This window comes from Tachysurus fulvidraco, chromosome 5 (genome assembly GCF_022655615.1).
Source record: "Tachysurus fulvidraco isolate hzauxx_2018 chromosome 5, HZAU_PFXX_2.0, whole genome shotgun sequence".
NCBI lineage: Eukaryota > Metazoa > Chordata > Actinopteri > Siluriformes > Bagridae > Tachysurus > Tachysurus fulvidraco.
In genome coordinates, this window is record NC_062522.1 from 21,418,014 (window position 1) to 21,445,238 (window position 27,225).

Here is a 27,225-nt window from a genome sequence, read left to right on the forward strand (position 1 = left end):
TAGTTCTCAAAGGAAAGAGTCAGTCCCGGCAGTCCTCTTTTTAATCGTAGAATCACAGTTACATTGTAATCTACTGTCCAACAAGGTTCAGAATGACAGAAGTCAGAACAGGCAAATAAAAACACCAAATGTTCCCTAGAATGTTAATTAAAATTGTATAATTATGCATTATTCTAGTAATTTTTAAGGAAGCGGCCAACAAGAGGTTTTTACAGTATGAAAAGTTTATACTTTTAGAAATGTATTTAGCTATTGTTTAGTATTTTATTGTATAAATAGTTGAATTTAATGTTTTTGTAGAGGCAAAAGAAGGAAAATACAGGTTTATCAAGTCAGCATTTCATCACACAAATGTCCCAAAGGGAGCCAAGACATTTTTATTGGTATTGCTGTATTGGTATTGTTGTTTAGATAATATTGTACAAAACCCTCACATTGTATATAACATAAATGACTTCAATGCACATTTGGTAACCAAGGTCACAGTGAAACCGTTACTGGGTACTGAGGGGGAAAAAAGAAAACTCCAACACCGTTTAGATTATTATATAAAATCTCAACAGTAACACACAATTTTCAATTGATGCAAACAGCATTAACTGAAAGTCAAAGAGCAAACATAAAATTAATAATTAATAATAATAATAAAAAACAGGAGCCTGTAAAAAAAAAAAGTACAATTGAGGAAGCTGTCATCAAGTTCACAGAGACCACCATTTATATGCTCAGGCTGTACCATTGCAATGATACTGTAGCATAAAACAGCTTAAGCTTGTCATTGTCAATATACCATGAAGTACCGTTTAGCATGGATAGCATGGATGAATGGATTTATGGGCAAATGTCTTTTCTAAATTATTAATTCAATCTTCAGTAAATTCAACTAAAGCTTATGGAAAACCTGTCACAAGGTATTCAATGAATCAAATACTGTCAGAACCCTGCAACTCGATTGGTTTTTCCTTTAGCGGTGAAAGTAGGATGTTGCCGGGAGACAATGAACATTTTGTGTGAGTTCAGTTTACAACTGGGTATTGATGTTTTCTGGGTACTGATAATATTTCAGTTCATAAAGAACAAAGGTTAGACAGCTTTTTATCACTAAGTAGACTAAGGGGAATGGCAAGACAAAGATGAAACCACTTATCACCTTTTTAATGAAAAAAATAATTTGTAGCAGATTGTATTTTAGGTATCCCCACTATTCTCCATTAAATGAAAGAATAACTCAAATTACATGTACTCGTGTGGGAGAAATGAATCTCATAGGAGGCGCAGTTTTAGAATGCTGAATCTCCTCAGAGGATCCGAAAAGTACCAGAACACACGATAACAAAAGGCAAGACTTTCAATTGTCAAAAACAACAACTAATTTGAAAAAGGGGTATAGTACCACGACCATCACAAAATTACCCATAGGCAGCCACAGATAAGAAATCTTATCTGATAATTTAACACAAAACACATCTACATGCTGACAATGAACTTATCCATTTAGTTAACCCTCTTTAGTACAATGTGCCATTCTCCATTTGTAACAAGGCCATTTTAATGCTTACTCCGTACACACATTGTACCATTACAAGTTGAAAATAAACAAAACTGAACAAAGAACTGAAGTGATTGAGTAGAAAGGCTTAAATGCTTAATCATGCTTTAGTATCAAATCAATACAAATATTTGCTAGTGTTTTATGTCAAGAGGTAGTCTAAGGCACTTCAGGATGTCACCCACACCGAGTTCTTTGGACAGAGGCACTTGTAATTTTCACTGACTTGTATAGTGGGTGTGTAAACCTTCTTGTTTCTGACACCTCCTTTCCAGATCAAGGACAGGTCAAAGTAAATATGTTGCAGTGTTCCTCACTCTCAACATGGGCAGGAAAAAAAGGTGTTGCGTATTAGCATGGCACGCTATATTTCAAACTGTTTGTCTTTTACTTAAACCAATACACAATGGCCTTAGCTCTTGTTACTTTTTGACAATGTTCAACTAATTGCTCGATATTGCTCCCTTGTAGGGGAAACAGTAGAAGTATCTTTTTATCAGACCTGTCATGGTGAAAAAATATATTTTATTTGGCCTTTTCCTTACTTCTATTATGTACTGTGCATCTAAAGACACACATTGTCTTCCAATGCCAAAACTTCACCTTCCTGCCAACATGTTCAACATTCATAGTCCCTCAGAAAAACAGAAAGGGCAAAAAAAAAAATAAAAAATAGAACATTTAGAATTTGTATGCAAATAAAACCTGTGAGACCCACTTTGTTTTAAGGCATTTAAATATGTATAAAAAAACACTGTCCTTTAACAGAGCAATAAGTCATTTCTAATTTATATTTGTGCATGGCCCTGTATTTGAGCCTCTATTCACTTTAACTCCGATCTGTACGGAAACGAGAAATGCCTCCGTTCTTGGCTACATGCTGGTATATTGCTCTGACGTCTGGACAAAAAGACAATGTCCATTGGCAAAAGCCGGCTGGGCAGAGTGGCTAGTCTTTAATAAGGCGGTAGACGTGGTACTGTGCCCCATGTTCACTTGTTGACACTTCGAATACAAATGCTATGCAAAGCAGAGTTTCCTGTGTTTCCCTGTTAGTCACCACCTGAAAGTTAAAAGAAATCATAAACTCATAATGAAACATACAAAACCATAAAATTACCATTATATGACAACAAAGAATATCAATACGTAGCTGTAATAAGTATCACAAGCACATATATACATGATCTGTGTATGCATACATAAGTGACTGGACTTGTGTTGTCTCACCTGTAAAATGGTGAAGTTCTCCAAGACGCTGTTCATCATGTACTTCTCAGGCAGGTGCTTGAGCTTGTGGATGAAGTTGATCATGTATTCGCACATGGGTGAGCGGTGGATCCTGTACACACACTTTCCACCTTCCACTCTTGAATACTCTGTCTGTTGATCGAATGCATTTAAAAAATATGATCAATCGATTATACAACTTGGACAGAACATTTAGATTTACATGGCTGTCTAGGAAAAAGAAATATACAACAGAGCATTTATGTGAAAAAAGTGCAAAAAGGTTGTTGTTTGCACAGTGATTTTAGTTGAAGATAAGGGAGAAATAAACAACAACTTACCTCTACTTTCTCTACCACCTGCTTTCCAAATGAGCAGACTTTCGTAGAGACAGTGATGGTCATATTCTCAGTGCTGCAGTATTGGCTGCTGACGCCATAGAAAGATCCAGGCCCATCCTGCATATCGCTGCTATTCAGATCCGCCTAAATCACAAACGCAAAACAGATTAAAGTCTTAGCTTAAGTTCTACCCATATCATTTATTTTCATTTCTATCGGAATAGTTGTGATAATCCCCTTCAGTATGCGTACTGTTGAAATATACCTACCCAGAATTTGACCAGGAAAAAAGCATTTTGTGGGCCTTTTTCATACAGCTCTTTCAGCCCTCCCTTCTTCTCTGGGAATTTGTCGTAGATCTGGCGTATGTCCACTGCCTCTAGCAGAGGATCGCTGTATGATGGGTTGGTCTGACCGATGTGCACAAACAAATGTTTGCTGTACTGTAAAACAGAAACCAAAGCATCAAATCTGACTGCTAGAAATAGAGCCAATTTCCATAACCCAGATAGATACATTTTGGGGTGTGGCTCTCAAGAAGGCCACCATTAATTTTATTATAAGACAATGCTTTATTTCAAATGACACAAAACACCCGTCTATACAGTGCATATTCACTCACAGTGTCCTGGTCTCTGGGAACCTCCATGAAGGCAGAGTACTCAAGCATACGCAGCTTCGAGGAGGCGATGGTGCGGTCCTGCCACACAGGCACGGCGGTGGCCGCTGGGGGCAGAGGGGGTGCCAAAGGCTCGTACGCTGGACACCGGACACAGAAGAGCACCAGTGAAACACAACAGAAACATGACATGCACTCTAGTGACATGATGTGGAGCAAAAAGTCTACCTGATATGGGAGGTGGAACAGTTCCAGATAAGTTTGTGTAGGTATGTGCAAAAGGCTTGATGCTGTAAAAATAACAGTATTGTAATGATAGGGAATAGTTTTATTTTAAAAATCTGGATAGTTATAGCACACTTATTTAACTACTGATAATTTCACTTGTGATTTCTTATGTTGTGCTGCAGCACTTCACAGCATCTCCTTGGTCATATTAAATATATATTTGTTATGAATGAGCTATGCATACGTTTGTCTTATTCTAAACTGACCTGCATACTAACTACACATAGATTTTTAAAATCAAACTCACTCCTGAGAGGGTCCAGGTTGTCCTGGGATTGAAGTCGGCCAAAACTATAAAGGGCAGAATTTTAAAAATGTTTTTTAATGCAATTCAAAAACTGAAAAATTAAAGTAGTGCATGGACAGTTAGTGTGTACATGATAAAGGGTCTGGGGCCAAATTAGGACTACTGACCCGAGGGGGTGGTGCATATGGTGGCTGGGGCAGTGGAGGAAGCTGGCTCTTGATCAAATTTGGAGACACTATCTGGGCCGAGGACAGCGACGCCATATTCTGAAGAGCCTTGTCTTTGGATGCTTGATCCTGAAAATGAGCAGAACGTACCAGTTAGGCTAGTATTTCACACACCAAAGTTGGATATTCATTGTGTGGGGATTAGAACAATTGCACAGTTTATTGTCCATAAGGTATAAAGGAAAAACATCAGAAATATGAACAAATGCAGACAGTTTGAGCAAGAATGCCAGAGAGAAAAAATCAGAGAGCACAAAGTATCAATATTTTGTTACAAACTAAAATTAAAACTGTGTATAATAAAGTAAATGGTATGAGTGTGTATATTTACACATACAAACAAACACAGTAAATATATGGTTTACAGTGATGTAAAAAGTATTTGACCCCTTCCTAATTTTTCTTTCCTCCGTATGTCACACTTCTGATCATCAAGCAAATGTTAATTTCATATTAAGGATAACCCAAATAAATACAAAATGCAGTTTCTAAATGATTGTTTCATTTATTAAGGGGGAAAAAAAGCTGTCCAACCTACCTCGCCATCCTTAGTGGGAAAAACTACAATGAAGCATATGTGATAAGTGCCAATGAATCTTTCGCATCACTGTGGAGGTAGCTTGGCTTACTGAAGCTGCAATGTAGCCTCAGACCATCACACTACCACCATGTATTACTGTTGCTATGATGTTCTTTTCATTAAATGCTGTGTTAGTTTTACACCAGATGTAAAACACATACCTTCCAAAAAGCCCATAGAATATTTGCCCAAAAATCTTGGAGATAGTCAAGATAATTTTTGGCAAATGTGAGACGAACCTTTTTGTTCTTTTCGGTCAGCAGTGGCTTTTGCCTTGGAACTCTCCCACGGGTGCCATTTTTGCCCAGTCTCTTTTTTATTGTTGAATCATGAGCGCTGACTTTAACTGAGGAAAGTGGCGGCTACAGTTGTTCAGATGTTGTTCTGGGTTATTTTATGAGCTCCTGGATGAGTCGTCGTTGCACTCTTAGGAGTAAATTTGGTCACCCAGCCACTCCTGGGAAGTTTCACCACTGTTCCAAGTTAATGCCCATTTGCGAATAATGGCTCTCACCGTGGTTTGCTGGAGTCCCAAAAATATATAAATGGCTTTTTAAACCGTTCCAGACTGATACATGTCAATTACTTTGTTTCTCATCTGTTCTTGAATTTCTTTAGATCATGGCATGATGTGATGCTTTTTGAGATCTTTTAGCATGTTTCATTTTGTCAGGCAGGTTTTATTTAAGTGATTGCTTGATCCGACAGGTCTGGCAGTAACCAGGCCTGGGTGTCTCAAGTGAATTTTAACTCCGCTTTCCAAAAATATGTGGTTAATCACAGTTCATTCATGTTTTTCCACATAGGGTCAGGTAGGTCTGGACAGCTTTTTTCCCTTAAAAGAAATCATCACTTAAAAACTGCCTGTTGTATTTACTCTGGTTATCGTTGTGCAATATTACGAATTGTTTGATTATCTGAATCATTTGTGTGGCAAAAATCAGGAAGGGGCAAATACTTTTTGACAGCACTGGACAATGTGCAATTAACTTCAAATTAAATCGATTAGTTTATAGTGCTCCTCTGGGTTTCCCTAAAAGCAAAAAAAGGAGACAGGCAGAAGCAGTTAAGAGAAGTGAACAACAGGTCAGCTCCTGAGCACACGCTGTGATACAAGGCAATACTGAGTTCAACACAACAGCCAGGTCCAGCATAGGTTTAACAAAGCAATTAAATTTATCCTACCAGTTTGTCCTAATTCACAGCTCAGTCAACCTAGGTTCAAATCAACCTGCCTAAAAAAGATTTTAAGGTTGCTTAAATCAGGACACATTCGAGGCATGCAAGCATTTTCGACAAGAACATCTGCCCTTTGTTTACATAATATACATTATATATCTAAAACAGAAATCCAAACTACTCTATACATGTTTAGCGTCTCTCGCTAGTTGGTAGTTAGTGCTGATTTCTAAATTTCCATTTATTCCACACAAATTGTATGATTCACTAAAAGCAAACAAGTCATGAGACATAAATAAGCTGAAGCAAGCAATGAATGGAGACACAATGTCCAGGTTTTGTAAAGACGTAGGAACAATGCGTTTAGAAGGGCGAGGCTGTGGAGAGCAGAAGAGCTGTGCTGGGCATTAGGAGTGCTGCGCAGCATGTGATAAAGCCAAGAAAATGCACAAATATCCAAATCCAACTTACCAAGTTCATGGCCTGAATCAAAGAAAAGAAAGACCGTTAGTACAATATCCAGAGAAGCTAGGTTTAGTGTGCTCTTTCGCAGTGATTTTGGATTATTCCTCTCTCAGATATGATTAGATTTGATTCTAATAATATGTGAGAGATGTCTGCTAAAAGTCTATTCCCCAGCCCAAAGACAGAAACAAACAAACAGTGGATATCATTTTGAACTACTTGTAGGAAAGCAGGCTTTCATTATGCTCTAAATGCTGAAATATCATTTAAAAATGTTGAAGAATACAATACAAAAAAAAAAAAAAAAACAATTTCAGGAGATAGTGGAAGAAGAATTGATTAATAAGCAACACAATTAGTATAAAGTCAGCTAAAGGTGATCACTTTTACATCAGCTAAAATGTGTAGATCCATTTAGCTGGAGAGATTACAAACAAGCTAATATGTTTCCACGCAGAATCGCACAGCCTCCTGAGTAATCTGAAGTCAGGTCTACCTTACTATGGTTAAACAAAGCAGCACAGCTCATACAGGACTTACTGACCGAATCATTATAACACAACAATACAACGCACATATGATGTATACTTTCTTTAGCTGGTAAACTGATACAGTAACTGAGAGAAAGAAAAAATACTAAACTTTTTAAAAAAAACTATCTGTCTGGATTGTGCTGCAAGAATTCAGGATGCAAGTCATCAGGGTGAAAGGATGGATGGACATAGGGGCTCTGGATGAAAGGAGGACAAGGGTTAAAGGGTAAAGAAACAGGGAGCCTCAGGAAAGACTAGAGGCAGAGCAGTCATGCACTTTTAGCCTTAACTGCTTCAAAGCAAAAGAGTGCTGAATACTGAACTCCACTCACACCACTCAAACTTCCATCTAACACAGGCAGCCTTTATTTTAAGAGGACTTTCACTGGGCTCTTCTTTAGGGTTTGGTCATTCAATGGTACAATAGAATACACGGGTTTCATAAGGTAACGCTATCTCAGATTTGTTAGTGCAAAGCCAAATGCTGCAAAGCCCTGCCCCACCCGCAAGAAAGCGCATACCTTCAGCTTTGACTGTATTTCGCGAGATTTTCTCCGGGCAAGAACCTGCAAATGGCTAGAAACCTGCAGAAGAGAAGAGCGATAGAGGGGGCAAGAGGAAAAAGAGAGAGAGAAGAGGGAAAGAGAGAGAAAAGAGAAGCCATAACCAAAGAGGAAAGAGACTGGTGTTTGCATGCTAGCCCTGAGGGCTAGCAGGAGACACCTACCTTTATACCCGCTTGGAACTCGCGGACTTTCTTCCGTGCTAACACCTGTATGTGACTAGAGACCTAAAGGAGTGTAAAATGCTTTTAAAACACACCCATGCAGACACATTTTTACACAGAAAGATGCACACATATTCATAATTTACAAAGAAGCCACCACAAGCATGATTACAGTGTTGCAAATAAAGGTGTGTATGTCCATATTTACAAATAATCCAGGGCTTCATTAAATAAATATTTAAAAAAAAAAAAAAAAAAAAAAAAAAAAAAGTGCTTAAACAAAATTGATAGTTTTAAATAAATAATAAACTAATAATTTAAATAAAGGTACCTCATGTTTTAAATTGTATTTATTTATGCAACACTATAAAATAAGAAGGGAGTTAATTTGAGGAGGAATGAAGTACCTGTTTCCTTGTGCGGGTTTTTCCAGTCCTCAGCTTAATGTACCTGGCAATAAGTTCATTACGGCCTGTGGAGACAGAGGAAGAACAATGATTTTGACAAACGTGCCCTTTTCATTCTTTCCTTCACCACAAGGTGGCACTCGAATAAAGTGTAAGTTCAACACACCTTTTTTTTTCAAACACATATTCTTTCTCTCACACACATGCATGCTCACACCCACAGAAAGCCCTGATTCACTAATGAGGTAATTTACCAGAAATAGAAAATAAATAAAGTCAGGCTGGCCATAAATAAGGTGTTTAACACTGAGCATTAGCCACATCGATCAACTTCACTGTACGTATAAAAACCACTTTTTTAGTTCACTCACTTAGTTTAAAGATCAGTCGCAAAAGAAAAACGTGCACCCGGAAAATATAAAATGCATAATATTAATCTACAGGTCATCTTGCTATATTGCATTAGATTTTTATTTATTAAATATGATATAATGCTTTTAATCGTATTTGGCAGGCACTGGAAGTGTCATCCCAACATCAGTGTATATCTCAGAAGCTGTCTGTGCTCTGCATGTCTCATCCAAACTGGACCATGGAGCAATAGAATAAGGTTGCCTGGCCTGATAAATCAAAACTTTCTGAGGAGCATTACCCATAAAGATTTCAAGGTGTTAACTTCTTCCCAATTTCCTAGATCTCAATCCGGTCAAGCATCTGTGGTGGACAGTGCTGGGCAAACAGTTTTGTTCCATGGAGGCCGGGCTCACAGCTTACGGGACTCAAAGGATCTGCCGCCAACATCTTGTGGCAGATACCACAGTACACCTCAGAGGTCAATTCCTCAACGCATCAGAGGTGATTTGGTGGCACAAAGGGGTGAACACATTATAAGACAGGTGACTTTAATATTATGTCAGATTGATGTATGTCTGTGTCTATATGTGTACATAAAATAGCATATGAGAAGATGTGTGTTTGCTTATACACAGAGCAACAGGCTGTGTGTGCATATGTACAGAGATCATATGCTGCTAAACACAATAAAAAAAAAAATAAAAAAAACCAACCCTAAAAACAGCCATGCCGTCTCCCCGTCTTCTGTTGTAATACTGCACTGAGAGTGGCTATTTCTGCATGCACAAGGATAACAGAGTGCAGGAGGAAATGTGAAACCATGGACCTGCTAGTGGTCTAACACCTGGGCCTGTCTCATTCTATAACTCATGTCCTGTCATTCTTCAATTGTCAGAAAAGGGCACTGCTGGAAGCCTGACTCACAACCAAATCAACATCACTTGCATATTGAAAACCATAACACTAACATAAAAAAAACAAAGCATATAATTTAGGTACTTGTTATAAATCAGAAAAAGATTAATACGACTAACATCCAACAGAACTAACAGCAATCTTTCTGCTATTAAATGTGCTATCATGAATTTATATTTTGTCATTTTTAAACAAATCCAACCTATGGACAGACAGAAAATTGGCAAATAAACCAAATATGGTTTATGCCTAGGCTATGTTATGATTTAATCACAGTATTCATTACATTACAGAAGAGTAAAAAAAAGTTGTTTTTTTTTCTTATAGTTTTCTTATAGTTTTTTAAGTTTTCCTGCACTGTACCTCAGTTTGTTACCAAAGCTATACAGTGTGGTGCGTATTGTGTATCATATAAATATCATGTTATTTCGACACCCCTACGTTTCCTGCCACCATTTCTCTCTCACCATCAGTCTTTCCTTCTTTTTCTCTATCTCTCTTGATCCGTCACTCTCTTGTTCTCACTCTCTTTGACCATAAAAGTCAAGCAGTGCAGATTTGAACAGAGGAGGGACACAGAAAAAAGCTACAAGAGAAAGCAAAAGACACATGTACTGTGTTAGCCCTTCCCAGCCATATGCTCCCCCTCTTCCCCTCCCCCTACTGACACACCCGCATATGCCTTTGCCTCTCTCTCTCTCTCTCTCTCTCTCTCTCTCTCTCTTTCTGCCTCCGCATTCCTTACATACCTCAGCGCCTGTCACATCTGCCCCACACAGCCTGACTGGATGAAGAAGAGCCAGGAGCATGCGTGGAGAAAGAAAAGAAGCAAACAGAATGAGAGGGAAAGAGAAAAATAGCTTCAATTTTTCTGCCAACAATGGGCAGCTGGAGTCCCCCACCCCAAAATCTCTCACAACAATGGACTCTTGCATCTGCTGAGGACAGTCCTCATTCACTACCACTCCCCTTCCCCTGAAATCTCTCACTATTTCAGCCAAACTTTCAATTGCTGGTCTTAATCAGAATACTGTAACCTGTAACCAGTGTATCCATACAATTATCATACAGCACAAGGGAAGAAGGGCAAAGGAGCAGCAACACCAGAGTCATGTGACATACAAGCAAACCCATATAACAACGTGTAGGCGCATACACGCACATGCAGAGAGAGAGAGAGAGAGAAAGAGAGAGAGAGAGACGGTCGTTCCAGTTGTCATTTTCTCTCACAGATTAATGCTCTTTCACCTTGATTGGGACAAGGCCGGGGGCGGATACTTTAACCTTTCCTGTGCCAGAACATGTCCAGCCAGCTTTTTAACGGCATGCCCTGTGGAAATTTCCACCTTTACAGAAAAATTTAACTCCTCCCCCTCTTAAACCTAGCTAAACTCTTTCACCCCATGTAGCCTATCAAACATATCTACACTATTAAATATAAATATTTAACATTAAATACATCTCTTCATGAAACTTTTGGGCCCTGCTCAACCTGTTTCCCTAAAGGGAGGGTCCAAATCTCTATCCTCCCTAAAGTGCTGGACCAAAATATATATGGTATCGTAACAGCAGAACCAGACTGGCTGCATTTCTGTCAGTTAACTGTGCCCTGAGCCAATCTCTGAAGTGAAACAGCAACTCTCCATTACAAAGAGAAGAAAAAAGCAAGTCCGGCCAACTTAAATCAGATTCCTCTTCAATTAACAGAGTTTAGAACAGATTCAGACTTAAACTGAAAATCCACTGGATGGATTCACACAAACCAGTTCTCACCCATTGTGTAGCCCTGGAAGTCAATAAGGAATACATTTAAAAAAAATAAAAAATAAAAAATAAATAAAAAAAATAGACCGACATAAAAAAAAAATAAAAAAATACAAAATTGACACCTCCTAATGACTGACCGAGGCAGCAATACCAGGGCAGAAGCAGTCGGCATGCCTTTGGCCTCACGTCAGTGGTGGAATTAGGAATGCTGAGCTCATCCCACTCGTGAGAGGACTTCTTCAGTGGCAGGGCCCTTTGGCCTCACATGACTGAGTGTAAGCGGAGAAGGCATTTACAGCTATGGAAAAGAGCAAGCACTCGAGACAGCCGCAGGGGTCCGGACTGCTCACTAGCCAAAAAAAAAAAAAAGTCGAGAGCAAGTGCAAAGGTCATAAGTTTTTGTGAATGTTTGTTTACAAAGCATATTTAAGTGTAAAAGTGCAAGATATTTCTTTATTTCTGAGCAAATTGGTCATGGGAGAATCAGCATTTGTAACATTACCAGAGAAATTTAACATTCTTTATTACCATAGTTTTTGGTTTCCATATATTTCGGAGCATTTCCACATTACTCACCCAAGATCAATTATCAAAAATCAGAAGATTTTAAAGGAGGAAAGATACGGTATTCCGTGCCATCAAGCCACTCTTCCAAAGTGAAAAACGAAATCAAGAAAAACACAGATTGAGATATGACAAGCTTTACCAAATAAGAAGTAGCACATAAAAATCAAGGTCTTAAGATTTACTGTCCCGGTGCTATGCACTACAGGTCTGTGGTCAGAACAAAAGTTCCCAGGAAAACAGTATGACCCCACAAATGGAAACAGTGTAAAGCCATAAATCAAATGTTAAACATTGTAGATTCACTGAACCAGATGGACAGATGGTCTGGCCTGCCTGCACAGACTAGTTCCAGACTCAGATCCACACACAGGGACAATTATTTTTCTAAGTAATAAGTAATAAAATCATTTCTAACTATTATAATTATTATAATTAATTCAATTACAGTGTACATGTGCCTTTCTTAAGATTTGGCTACAGTGATTTTCGGTATTAAGTCATTTTTCAGTACTCAAAATGTCATCGGACATGTTTAACTACTTTAGATTTTTTTATTTCATTATGAGTCTCCATAGCCATCTAAAATTTCTAAAACATGAAATTGACTCACTAAGATTTCCCCTATTATGACAGACTTTCCAACATTGCCTGTTCCATAAGAACCTGAAAAATGGCCTTGGGAAACCAAGCTTGGATCATTCGGCCACATCTTTGGAAATCAGGTGTGCCTCTAAAAATAGAAATACAATCATAATAAATCAAAGCAGACTCTGGTGATGAAATTTCCATACAGCACATAAAGGGAAATGCTCCATGTAACTGAAGCATAAGTTGTGCTGGAAAAATGGTAGCAATGCAATAGTCCAGCTTCATGTGCTGTGTGAACAGTAAATATCAAAGTAGTTCATTTGAACTGAATATGTACAAAGAAAAATAAAGGGAAGATGTACTGTAGGTGGAGGATATGTTTTAAAGAATACTTTGGGAAAAACAGACAAATATACAGTTAATGATACAGTTAATGATACTCTAATGTCCAAGTGAATGTTAGAAAATGTAGACTGAAGTTTATACTGATGATCTATCTAATTTTGAATAGAAGGGGCCTGTGTGTGTGAATGAGAGAGAGAGAGAGAGAGAGAGAGAGAGAGAGAGAGAGAGAGAGAGAGAGAGAGAGAGAGAGAGAGAGAGAGAGAGAGAGAAAATAAAACTATGATTGAGCAAGACAAACAGAGCTGGTTCTGCCACTTTTCTCAACTCTGAGAATGAAGAGAGAAAGAAACAAAGACAGTATATAAGAGAAAACCTAACAAACTAGGAAGTGAAGTTGCTAATGATCTTAGATAAAGCAAACCAGTTTAGGGGAAAGAAAAACAGAGAAGAAAAATCATCCTGTTTGTGCTCTACAAGAGAAACCTGTCTATAGCCTGGTCTTCTCATCCCCAGCTCAGGGCAAGTGGAGGCCTGTTCAGTACAGCATGAGGAAAAATACAACTGCTGGCTATGATCTGTTTATGTCTGTGGCCTTTTCTTTGAATATTTGAATAATATGAGAATTGAATATTTTAAACACATTATATATGATAGATTTTAAATGTGTTTAAAGTGACAGAATGTTTCATATTGACACATTATTACAACAATCTTAAAACATTAATACAACTTATACTCAATTTACTCATTAACTCAATTTATAAAAACAATAAAAAATAAGCTTTCACCCAACCTATGTTTAATTAAGTAAGTTAATATTATGATTAGCTGTAGAATCACAATGCTGCTTTAAGCCTGGCTTATAAGCTCTTCTGAAAGAACAGGTGTGACTGACATGGCAGTGTGTGTGTGTGTGTGTGTGTGTGCGTGCGTGCATGCGTGTGTGTGTGTGTGCACGCGTGTGTGTGTGTGTGTGTGTGTGTGCGCGCATGTGCGTCTAAAAGGACAGAAAGTATTAGTGGTCTTCAGCCTCTGTTTATCACCTCAGTCACACAAGTGTGCAAAATATTATAAACTTCAGGACTGTCTAATCCAGCTCTCTCCATCTTTGTCTTACTTTCTCTATTTGAAAACACCCACAAACCACCAATCAAATGTTTTCCCTCCAGCGGTCGCTCACACACACACCATACAATCTGAACCATACAAATCCCTGAAATCCACCGTAAACACTGTCATATGCACACTTGTGACCAGCAAATAATAAGTTTTTTCCTATAATGCACAAATTCAACTAGGCTTGACAACTGACTGTAGTAACTGTGATGCTATGGAATAATGAAGAAAAATAAATTAGGAGTATGAACAGTACTGGGCAAAAGACTTTAAAATGCAGTAATGAAAAGATTCCTTTAAAAAAATGAATGTAATTACATAGAAATACTATAAAGATAATTAATGAGTAATAAAAAACTAAAAAATGCATCTGAATTGCCAAAAAAAAAATTGTAATCTCAAGTACATTCCGTGTAAATTTTTAAGAAAACTGGTTGGAAGGTTTAACTGAGCATTTAACTGTAACATTTGGAAATCTAAAAGGTTTTTAGATTTTCTGACTCAGTAATGCAGGAGGCATAAAATATTGCAGATTTGTATTGTAAATAATATTAGGGTCACTTATTAGGTCACTTAAGACTTTTGCACAATAAGCTATAAGCACTCACAAATCTACTTGGAGTGTTTAAAAAATGACCAAAGCTTTTTTTTTTTTTTACACTAGAATTCCTTGATGCCATTAAAAAAAATGAAGAAAAATAGATTTAGCTAAAAAGATTTCAAATGTGCTTTAATCAATTAAAATGCATTTCGCTGTGCTCTCCACAAAAGTTTAGATATAATGAAATCTCATGCTGGTAAACAGATTTTTTTTTCTCCAATGTAATCACTGTATCTGAACTTATTTAAAATATCTGAACCTATTCATTAGAGGTGTTTTAGTTCGAGGTTATAAATAACCAAATATGGTTACAGTGAATCAGAATGCACTAAGCTAACCTCTCGACTACTGCTCTTGCCATTTGAGGACACTTTTTTGTAGATACGCAGCTGTTTGATTTTGGCTTCATGGGACTAGGAGGCCAATCAAATTAGGAGAAAAAAAAACAGAAGCCCAAAAAAAGAAGGTGGTCAAATAATACTTTGGGATATGACCCTATAATCAGTTTCTATCCTTTGCTTTATTTAAAAAAAAAAAAAGGAACACAAATAAAATTAGAAAGGCATGCAAGGCATTTGGCATTATAGTGACATTTGCTTAATAATAAAAAAAACAAACAAAAAAACATTTAAAAGAAGGTGCACATGAATCTCACATACCATACATCTTTCCCTCATCAGAGAGGATGATCTTGCGGCGACCACAGGGTGGGTAGATGGCGAGTGCCTCCTGAAAACTCTGCTCGATATCGGGACTCCATACACCCTCTGCATCACTGTCCACTGTTTTATCGAGCTCATCGCCGCCGTCTTCCAGCCCCTGCCGAGGGCTCCCGTTCGCACTCCACTCGTTTGACGCAATGGTGCCGGCTCTGATCGGGCCCTGCCACGAGCCCACACACTATTCTGGGACTACAAAAGAGGGAAAAGGAGAGACAATAAATTATTGTACTTTTAGATTACTGTACTCATATAAGAACAGATATGCTGATCAATTAGAAAATGCCTGAAAAAAAAAAAGGCAGCAAAAATCAAACAGACAAATAATGTTCGGTTGCAAACAGAGTTTCTGGTACCTGGCCTGAAGATGTCACAATCACTGCAAAAGTCATCAAATTAGCAGCCATTACATTTTATTTCTAATTTGCTCATAAAATGGTGTGTATAAAGAACCATATACTGACTGTGATTTCCTCAATGTTAATGCCCCTCCAAATGACAAACGAATTTCTGACATTATATAAAACCCCCATTTAAAAAGGCCTAAATAATCAGGCCAGGCCTGAAAGAATTCTTGTGGTCGGGCGAGAGTGGTCCAATGTGGCTGTCGGAACGTCTGAAACTGGTTAAGAGATCTTAAGTGTTTTTCAGGCTGCTTCTCTTTGCGTGGTATTGTTCCCGAAGACTCAGGTCCCAGGAGTGACTATTATACCCACATAATTCATTCTTTTATTTCACTTTCTGCTGATGTTGACTAAAATACACAGCTTGGGTAAATACGGCTGACTCGGCACGTGACCTTCCTGGGGGGATACTTGAAGCGCTCTGGTTACGGCCATGCTGAAAGAATAAGCTTTGCTTGGCAGGCATAGAGAGTGAATGAGCAAAACAACTAAAAAACTAAGAGCCCGTCTGGAATGGGAGCAGTCTAACTGCAAATGCAGGCTATGATGTGGTCTAAAAATGTTGGACAGATTAATTAGTGATACAGCAAGCTGCTTCCAAGGCATAATAAGGTCTATGTGAAAGGAGTCTGTTAATCGTTATCATTGTTAACTCAATGTTGTATAACAGAAGTAGGTTACATATACATGTGCGAGCTGGGCTATCTTAAACGGAAAAAGGTCAAGCAAAGATGACGGATTAAACACGACTTAGATCTTATCATCGTTATTATGGGTTGTGAGCCTAATATTTGGTGATCAAAGCAATGTGAAAATGAGCTGTGCCTAATCGAGACAATTAAGCAGCACAGATGTGTAAGGGCTAAAGTGACTTGCAAGGGGTAAAAGGGGTTATTTGTTTTCTTTTGATGACCAAAATTTGGTCTGCTGAAAAAACTGGGTTAAACCCGAGCCCTTTGGGCCTGTGCTCCCTGAGCAATAGTGCTAAACATCCAGACTGATTTCTGGCTGAATTGAAGTTCTGCCTTTCGGCAGCTTAGTGAATGCATATATATAAGCCATAAACATACCACTGGTGATACTGGAGCACTTAACTCCTTAGGAACCTGGAAGGTACCTTACTTCAAAGTTATATGGTGTTTGTGCGCTGGTGGGAGATGATAAGTGTGCGTGTAGAAAAAGAGGCTGCTCTATTAGTGAGTTGGGCTTAAATTCCAGACATCTCCTTATTAAGGAATCACAGCAAGAGCTCTCTCTCGCTCTCTCTCCCCCTCCCTCTCTCTCTCTCTCTCTCTCTCTCTCTCTCTCGTGTCAACCGAGCTCCCTCTCTGCCCTCTTCCCCACCCCATCCCAGCCGCCCCACGCTCTCAAGCACTCTGCCCAAATAAGGAGAGGAGTGCATGGGATGAGGGGAGGGGAGCACACAGAGGGAACGAGTGTGTGTATATATATGTGTGTTTTGTGTTGTGTTGAGTGCGATGGGGGTTGGTGTAGAATAAGGGGAGGCAACCAGTGGAGTGACCAATTTAGGCGTCCACTTCAGGGGTCTGGAAAACAGTGGGAACGACAGCACTCAGAATGCCCAACACTCATATCCTAAAGAATCACACTGAAACTAAAGCCATTGACTGGCCTACAGGCAGGAGAAAACCTACCAATTCATTAGTTTGATGGCTTTTAGCGTCACATGGCTGACACACTTGTAACATTTTGAAATATTAACCAAGATGACATTGTAAAATCTAGAAACTAAGAATTGAAGGCTGACAAACAGAGATGGAGGTCAAACCTTAGCCATCCTTAACATCTGGAGAAATCAAAAACACTGCTGCTTTCATCAAATTATCTTCCCCTCAAGGCTCAAAAGACCTATGGCATTACATGGCACAGCAAGGGTATTGTGAGTGAAACACTGTTTCAAAGTGCACAGACACACACATATCATTTTCCAGGCACAGAGCTGTGATATTACAGCTCTTGACTGAAGGAAATAGCACAATATTGTTTATTACGTCTATCTACTTTAAATATGAAGAATGGAAATCCTATTTTTTTTTTTTTTTGTTTCTATAGTTTCTGGCATGCTTTCCTGCTCACCATGTTTGTAAAGACTGGTTATTTAGTTACCGTAGCTTTCCTGTAAGCTCAAACCAGGCTGCTCTGACCGGTCTTATTAACAAGGCCATTTCCACTTACACAGCTGTTCCTATTAAAGTGTTGATATCAGAGTTGTTTTAAAGGGACTAATTTTTAACCCTTGTAATTGACTATTTTAATCAACCACTCTAAATGGCCAACAACTTAATTAGGATTTGACAAACAAAAATGATATACAAAGACTCTTTTGTTTTATTTGGTAATGGCGCTAGGTTTTAAGTTACTTCTGGTTGCTTTTGGCAGATTTAGAAACTTATTCAAGACAAAAAAAAAAAAAAAAAAAAATAGAAATAAACAGCTATGAATTTCAGATGCCCAATGGACCCCAAAGACAAACAGTTAACACCAAGACTAAAAGAACTAATGAAATGTCATAATGCTAAGGCAAAGTATATAATGCCTAAAAATCCCCATGTGTAACAGGAACATAAAAAGTATTGTTTATTAATGTTCATATAAAACAGGTTTGAGTTCTTCCTTTTCAAATCTTGCTGTACAACTTCAACTTATCTTGACATCTATGACTATGCCACACAATGAATCATTAACCAAATGAATATGAATCCTCGTAATTTAGTCCACTTGTGTTTAGGATGTTGTGATGTAAATTGCAGGTGCAAAATCTTTAGAGGAAGTCCAGAGTGGGAAACTCTTAGTCACAGGTCTTTTTCCAAGACTAGTGGGAATGATGGCTGATGTAGGATCAGCTGGAGGTTTTATGTTTGACCCACAAAGAGGAGATAAATTGTGAAAGACTCACATGGATTTGCAGGCTTGCAGGAGTAAACAGTGACATGAGTCATTATTGCTTTTGTCTTTCACTTTATACATACTTAATAGGCAAATAAAGCAGGTAGTTATCCATGCTATTCAAAGTAATGATAAAAAAGTAATAAGAGAGAGAGAGAGATCTCTGGAAATATACCATTAACACACTTCACATATTTCAGGAAATGTGACTTAAGATCTGACTTTACAACTTACTTAAGCTTTGGTTTTTGTGTCGCTCAGTGAATCATCTTCTGAATTTCAGGGAGTCCTTAAACTGTTGACAGAGTGAAGGGACTTTCCAGTGCAAACAGATGATTCCACTCATCGAGTGAGCTCACGGCCCATCTGCGAGCTAGTTTTCCCTGATGGGCCACTTTTTTGGCGGGAAAACACTTGAGAAAAGAACTGAGAAAAGAACTAATATGCAGAACTGAGATTATTGTATTCTCCTGTCATTAAAAGATGAGCCATGCAGTTAACAGCCCTAACCTGCTTTTTTATCTACTCTCTTCAATAACTCAACATTCAAACCTCAGAGAGAGGAGTTTCAGAGCATGCCCTGTTTTTCCTGTTAAGCAATAGTAAGAGCAGAAGTTCTTAGGAACTGTTACAGATAGACCATACACCCTTAGAAGTTTAGTTCCTGAGTAGCCCCTGAAACACACCCTGTTTTAATCATCAATCATCAATTCATTCAATCAAGTGTTAAAGCACAAACGCACACATGCATGCACATGCATGTACACGTACACACACACACACACACACACACACACACACACACACACACACTCAAGAGAACAACAGGGCCGGACAAGTGTAGCAGCAGCTGCATTTTCAGATCGGATTACAGATAAAGACACTCTGGGTTGAGGGCAGAGTTGCCCTCCTCTCCACAAACCATCATAAAGCTCTACACCAAACTAAACCAAACAAACTGAAGTTGCTTAGAATTAGAATTGTACACTGACTTCCCTCACTGGCTTTAATCAGGAAAAAACCCCACTGCTGGCAAACAATGATTCTGCCATGTACAAATTACTTCTTACTACAATGTTATGCATACTTGTGAGGTAGTAGACTAATAAATACCTGTGATGTGGAGCTAAGGGCATTGTGATCTGAATACAGTAAGCACATAAAAGAAGCCATTCAAGTGTACAACATTAACAAACAGGGCTAGACCTGGATATCTCTACGTGCTTCTGAATGGATGTCAGCGAAGTGTTGTACTTCTGGTGACAGAACCTGGGGTAAGACACATCATGCCCATAATCTGATAAAATGGGGGGTGTTTGTGTGTGTGTGTGTGTGTGTGTGTGTGTGTGTGCGTGCGTGTGTGTGAAATTCGAGAATGAACAAAGCCATTAGATTGAGTTGCACAGCAACACTGTGGATTTAGTTAGATTTCTATAATTCTGTGTAATCGATCTCACTTGATTGATATCTGCTTCCTAACTAAACATACTTTAAGACTATTTGAAAGAACAGATCTTCATAAAGCACATACAGAATTAATATAATTTCTTGTAATGCACTGTATCTTTTATCTATTTTGACACTACTGCTTACTTTGAGACGTTTAGATACATATATCACGGTGCTCCACTGAAGCAGAAATAAAGAGGCGTTCCCAAACACCTTTTTAACATGTCACCAGAACTGATTTAGGACAGCGATTGACTTCTACTCAGTTTGTCTTTCTCAATATTTTTCTTTTTATGTTTGAGTCTAATAAATTCTGCCCAGCTCATCGCCAATGGCTTCCTCCTACTTCCGCTCTGGCTCGACATTCAGGAAACAATCAGAGCCGAGAGAGAAAGGGAGAGAGAGTGAATGAGGAGAGGGGTGGGAGGTCGGGGGAGAGAAAATAAAGGGAGAGAAAGAGCAACACAACTATGCATATGTAACAGTGTAAGTTACACAACACAAAATGCTTTTATGCTGCTGGAAAGCTAGAGATGAAGATGGAACTCTCAGAAGAATCAAGACTTCTGGATCCCAGATTTACACATCGTTTGGAAGAACCTGCAAAAATGGAGGATTCAGCTTGCACACTTTCTCATTCATGGCAGCTGTAATCCAACCAGCAGAGGAAAGACTGACACAGGGTCTGGCGTGTGGGCCAAAAGACTTCCGCGAACTCCTGATTCAGCACTTTCATCGGAAAGTCTCCGGGGCAAATCTGCAGAGCAGCACTCACTGCCTGACTTGGTCATTTAGTGGCTAGGCCAGAGGTTGTTGCCAAACCCCATGAAACCTGAAAGACACGCACAGAGAGGGAGCGTCCTGGCATCTGAGTGGTGGAACTGCAACCACCCTCACGCCCTCCACCAAAAAAAAAACGTTTTTGTATTGCTTCTTAATTTTCAACTTATTGTATTTTGGCCTTTAAATGTCCTTTCAATACCAATTGCCTTGTATTGTGCATGTAGCCTAGAACTGTCATTTGTCTACCACCCAGATCAAGCTAACACTTCCTACATCCTTCCTTTCTTGTCTTTAAATTAACAAATCATTGCAGTTTTGCCACATGCCGTACACACACACATACACACACACACACACACACACACACACACACATTTCTAAGTTGCTCTAAATAAGAAGATTTGCTAAATGACCAAATGTAAATGCACTGCATGAGAGCAATTAAATAAGGAAATAAAAAGTGAGAGATGTTGGGTGAAGTGGGGGTCCTTTCTTTGTCTGACCTACACTCCTTGTTTGCAAGCCATAGATATCTGTTCATGTCTTTTTGAGCTGATTTATAATACTTGAGGGATGCACATTTTCTACATTAAAGTTTAAAAAAGCCATTTTGACCAGATTAAAAATGAACCCACTACCGGCCTGTGTTAAATAAGCAGCTCAGGTGCATGTACACGCATGCGTGCATGCATGAGAGCTTGTGTGTGGAGGAGTCCTACCGGTTTGCAAACTTCAACACTGCCGGAAAACAGTTGGTTTCAAGAACAACTGGAAAGTTCAGCAACTTCAGACTGACAGAAACAAAGGCTACACTGTTCCAGCCAATGAGCTGCTCCTCCCCTGGAGTTGAAAGGCCAGAGAGAAGCCAAAAAATCTTATCTGCCAAAGCCTTGCACAGGAAACGTATGTAAACGTATGTAAACAAGCGTGCGTTAATTTTCGTCTTGAAAATAAACTAATTTCCAGACACAGTCACTCCATCACCATTAATAAAACATTGCAACATGGTATGTTTTGGCTAAGGTGTTAATTCTACCTATTAAAAGTGTATGTGGAAAAAGAAAAAATCTTTTTTGGGAAACTATATAAAATGTCTCCCTTCTCAAATATTTAGGTGGCTTAATAAGGGAAACCAGTAATACACTGCAGGATATACACAGTGGTAACAATTAAGCAGTAGTGATTAGTATATCTTTTCTCATTTTCACACACACACACACACACACACACACATACACACACACACACACACACACAAAGATATTTGTTCAGGCCTGTGTTGACAGCTGGGTAAGTGGCCACCATTTGGAGGGCTACTTCTGAGACGGGTGCTAAAAGGCTGCTCCAGCCTGTGCAAATGGACAGGCCTCATTACATCCTGGGACTCTAACATAGGCCAGTGAAGAAGTTGTCAACTGGCCAGCAACATAAACACACACACACATACAGCACAAACAGTCTGTTCCCAATGGCCCCATTTGCTCTTTAAAGAAGGAAACGTTCCCAATATTAAAACTATTTTTTCTCTAGACTTAATAATATCAATACCTGCAATGAAAGTCAAAACAATACTCAGAAATGAGACATAAGGAGCACAACAAGAAAAACAATCAAGTAGCTCACTTCAACAGCAATTTGAAGTTATTCAACAGCAAAGGCTCATTTAGTATGCTGAGATGGCCATTTAGACGTTGAGTACAACAAAACAGATGTATTAAAAACTTGTTAATAAAACAGTCTGCCATTGGTTAAAAAAAAAATGCATCAAGTTCAAAATGTCTGACTGTATCGCCTTTTCTTTTCTTAATTTAACAAAACTGCACAACAACAAAACACCTTATTTCACAAGCTGAATATTTAGCCATATCATAAGGAGTCTTTTAAGAATTACAATAACAGCAACAACAAATCCATTAAGAAAAACTCTTCTCAAAAGAAAACACCTGAACACTATTCAGGTGGAACAAACAGGACAGAGCAAACCTTTAATTGGATATAAACTTTACTCTACAAACAGAGTCCTTCATCAAAGAACTAAAGAGGACCATAGGAGCATGCTATGTCTCAAACTAAATGCTTTAAAGGAAACCTGCCAGTGGAGCAGAATGTAACTGTTAATCCATCCCAGATTTAGTCTTGCCTTTAAAATCTAACATTAGAAACCATTCCAAAGATCTGTTACATCTCATCTTTTAGTTCCTCTATACACTGAGCCGTACCTCATGTTCTATTCTTTGGTTAAATAACTGCTGAAGCATTTTAAATATTGGAAAACTGACACACTGCTAACGTTTAATGTCCTAATGAGTTCCAGTGTTCTACTGAGGACACCAAACTCTAGTGACTCCTTGCCTTTAGTTCAGATGATTGGTTTTATTGCAATACTGGATGGATGTCTATTAAGTTATGGCTTACAAGCAAAAAATTATCATCATCACTTCAGATTTTGTGCAACATATGTGACCAAAACATTAAGCAAACACAAAGGGACTTACAGTTTTTCTGATTTCTGGGTACAAGAAAGTAAATGTACCCATAGTTCATCATTTTGTCTATAAAATATTTACATTTAAAATGAATGTATCCTGTAAGAAAACCATAAAATCACAAATATCATTTCACAAATGTTTTTGTTTTTTTCATGATCCTCTTGATCTTGAACTGAATTAATCATAATTAAGTCAACAGATTAGTTATAATAGTTACGTTATGGCAGGCAAATTTGGGCAGTTGTATGCGGTTTTAGAAATGGGGTGTTAGAGAATGTCAACAATTAGAAAAGGAAGCAAAGTTACCCCCCCCCCCCACAATCAGGGTGAAAGTGATTTAATTTAGTTCTTATACAGTAGTTTTTAGCCTTATTGACTGTTTCTTTAAATGAATATGTTTAATCCAAATATCAATATCTCAATAACTAGAAAACATGTGATTCTATAAATGATTCCAATTCCATTAGTGGAAAGTTTAGGAATTAATATCTATGGGCCTAATAAATAGAAATAGTATTATTGTGAATAATAAAGTTTTTAAAAGCTTGAGCTTTAAATAAAAAAATAATAAACATTTTAAATAATAATAATTATAATAATTATTATTATAATAATAAATTAATTAATAAACTCTACAATCAACTGTTTACAAATGAAACAATTCTCATGTCACTTATATGAAGACATTTTTCTATCACACACAATTTTGGCTGGTACATGCAGGACAAGGTCCCCAGTGACTAGCGAAAACACGTTTCCAGTCTTACCGGCTTAGTAATTGGCAGGTTAACCTGGGCTTTGACCTGATTTAAGTGACTGAAACCTTTTCTAGAAAAGACAAAGTGTTAAAGGCAGTAAATTATAAGACGCATCTAAGTATGCAGCCTAACCAGAACAGGCAGTCTGGGCTGAACCATGTGGAATGAACCTGAATCACAGCATTCTGTTCCTTTAGAAAACCTGCCAATGTATGTTACTTTTAACCTCAATAGACATTTATGTAAGTTTGAGGAAAGAGAAAAAGTATGAGAAGAAACAAAATTAAACATTCTTGCTAAAACGTATAATACTTAAGGCTACTCAAAATGTAAAATAAATAAAAATGTAAGACTACAATATCTTGTAAGGTTCACATTCATTAAAATCTGACAACATTTCACACTATTGGATATTACTAAAGTAATGAAACTCTTTGAAACTCTATACATTCGGATATTTTTACTTTTGGGTCTTCCTACTCACATTTTATTATCAAATGTCATCAAATGTCAATTGCCCATTCAGCTGGTACTACTTCAAACAAGATATTATTATTATTATTATTATTATTATTATTATTATTATTATTATTATTATTATTATTAATAATAATAATAATAATAATAATAATAACTCATTTTAATCTATTAAATAGAATAACTTTGATAATGGCAGATTGTAATTTCTACCACTGTGAAAAAAAAAAAAATTAAATCATTGACCCTTGGCTTTGCTTCTTGGCTCCTTGGAGCCAATCTGAGATCCATGGCTCTAAAGGACAGCTTTGTGTTGGTGGAAATGTCCAGACTGTTCACAATGTTCAGAGTGTCTGAGTCTGAGCAGTCTGTCTACATGGATCTGACTGCACCATGCTGTCATTTCATCTGTTCATGTGAGAAACACCAATGAACTGAGACAAGAACCTTGGGGACTCTAGTGAATTTCTGCCAGAGGAAATAAGTCAATATGAATGAACATATAAAGACTACAGCAAGATGCTCATTAATGCATGGTGTACAAGGACGGAGATAGGTAGAGTAATTTTGGTCAATTTTTTAAACGATTTGATCAATTGTATCTGGAAAGATTTCTCAAATTGTGGTAATTAAATATCAATGCTCAACAGAAAACAGCTCACTGAATTTGTCCACTTGCGACCAACACATTATTTGAAACTTAGCAAGTTTAAAGAAGGCTTTAAGCTCCACCCACTTGGCACAATCATGTCATGTCATATATCCATTATATTAAGCTTGTGTTGTGTCATTAAGATATGCATACCAAATTCCTTTATAATCATTTTAAACATTATTTAACGGAGTAGAACCTCCATTAAATAACAGGAAAAAATCTGTTTCTAGATAACGCTTAAATTTCTGTCTCTAGTTAGAAGGATCTTACAGCAATTTCCCAAAACTGCTTGAATTTCATATATACAACAGTTCATTGCATGTTCTACATTAAACCATAAAGAAATATACCAGCACACTTTCATTGTCATAGTTAAAACCAATAATGTAATTACAACATCTAATGACTATTTTAAGCATGCAAACGTGTACATATGTAATCACACACATACACAATGCTATTCTGGAAATAAAACTCAAATACTATAAAAAAAAAAGTCAAATAATAATTAATATAAATACCAACAAACAAATGGCAACGGTGTGCTGTGGTATGTTCTGTTTTGAAAATGTACTATATTTACCTGGCGTGTTTTACAAGATTTCACACCAATTATGGTGACATTATTATTATTACTCATGGCACATATTATGACTCACAAACGTTTACTTCAGCCGAGTAAGTAACAGTATCGTCTGTTTGTTGTGGTACATATTATTAGCATCATTCCCCGTATTACAATATGAAAATAAACTACATGAATAGAAAGTAAACGTAAAATCAACCTCACGGTGCCGCGTCTAAATCAGTTCCACTGAAAATCTGAGATTTCTCTCTCTCTCTCTCTCTCTCTCTCTCTCTCTCTCTCTCTCTCCCTATATTTATCTATCTATCTTTTCATCTATCCTGGTGAATAAACAGAAAACAAATCTTATAAACGTGTAAAAGCGACAATGATGTGTGGAGAGAGTTATAAAAGTTATAAAAAGCAATAGAAGAGACGCCCCTTACCCGTAAACGTAGTGGTATCGGTCTGAGAGAACCGTCTTCCCAAACAGGTCTCCTTGTCCTTCCTCTTCTTTGGCAGTCCTAAAGAAGAGTAAAAGCTCTTTTCTTATCCTCACAAGAAAGCTTGAGGAAAAACAACGAGTAAGATTTAAGAATCTGTATAAAAATCGTGCCATTTTTGCCAGCTTAATGTTACTGAATGTTACTTGTAATACCGTGACGCGGTCTCGAGTTGAAAACTGGCTACAAACACTGAATTTTATACAAGTGAAATGTTAAAAGTTTCCCCGCTGTCACTAACTCCATGACTTGCACACTTTGGTCATGCACACACACGCTGTCTCTACATAGCATATCCATTCGCAAATCTCTTCACCATCCCACCCTATGCGGGGAGCTCCTTGGAAAAATGCGAAATATGACAAAGATTTGAAGACTTTCGCAAGAGCGCCACGAAAATTCCAGCAAAAACGCTAGGAGACAAAGGGAACGCGCTGCTCCTCAAATACTCACCTTTAAATGAGGAAAAACGCGTCTGGATGTACAGCAAGAAAGACGAAATATCATTAATTCAACACCTATTTCTTGCCTGAGCCACTTATTGTTTTCAGTAATATTTCTCCTGGTTTGACAGTAAAGGTGGAATGCAAGGTATGGGTTTGGTATGAAATTCACGCACTTCACTAGTGGAGGAAAAAAAAATGAAGGAGGGGGGAAAAAGTTGAAAAAGGGGCGGAGCTCTGGCTGGGCGTCAATCAACAATTTTAAAGGCGGGCACATGTCCCAAACCCCACCCCTTAGAATTCGGAAAACGCGGCACACGGTTTTACTGTACATTCTAGAGTGCAAAAGGAAGACACCTTTTTATTCTTTTTTTTTATATATAGCTTTTTATAAATTCCAGTCTTTAAAATGTAAAGCATAACACAAA

The 27,225-nt window shown here is 37.9% G+C and overlaps 1 protein-coding gene across 11 annotated transcripts; it reads right to left on the reverse strand.

The window, feature by feature from the left end:
* Window positions 1-26,998, reverse strand: tead3b (TEA domain family member 3 b). Of its 11 annotated transcripts, none has more exons than XM_047813860.1 (15): window positions 26,808-26,998; window positions 26,298-26,375; window positions 15,305-15,556; window positions 8,393-8,457; window positions 7,986-8,048; window positions 7,780-7,842; window positions 6,732-6,743; window positions 4,442-4,570; window positions 4,275-4,318; window positions 3,968-4,029; window positions 3,743-3,879; window positions 3,390-3,563; window positions 3,121-3,264; window positions 2,780-2,932; window positions 1-2,612 (listed from the first exon to the last, which is right to left on the reverse strand). In XM_047813860.1, the coding sequence occupies exons 3-15, from the start codon at window positions 15,309-15,311 to the stop codon at window positions 2,499-2,501; spliced, it is 1,167 nt and encodes a 388-aa protein (XP_047669816.1). In that variant the 5' UTR covers window positions 15,312-15,556; window positions 26,298-26,375; window positions 26,808-26,998; the 3' UTR covers window positions 1-2,498. The 11 variants fall into 11 exon arrangements, with proteins under 11 accessions (XP_047669816.1, XP_047669818.1, XP_047669817.1 ...); XM_047813862.1 differs by having other exon boundaries at window positions 26,298-26,417; XM_047813861.1 differs by lacking the exon at window positions 26,808-26,998 and adding an exon at window positions 26,510-26,771.
* Between the last annotated feature and the right edge of the window lie 227 nt (window positions 26,999-27,225).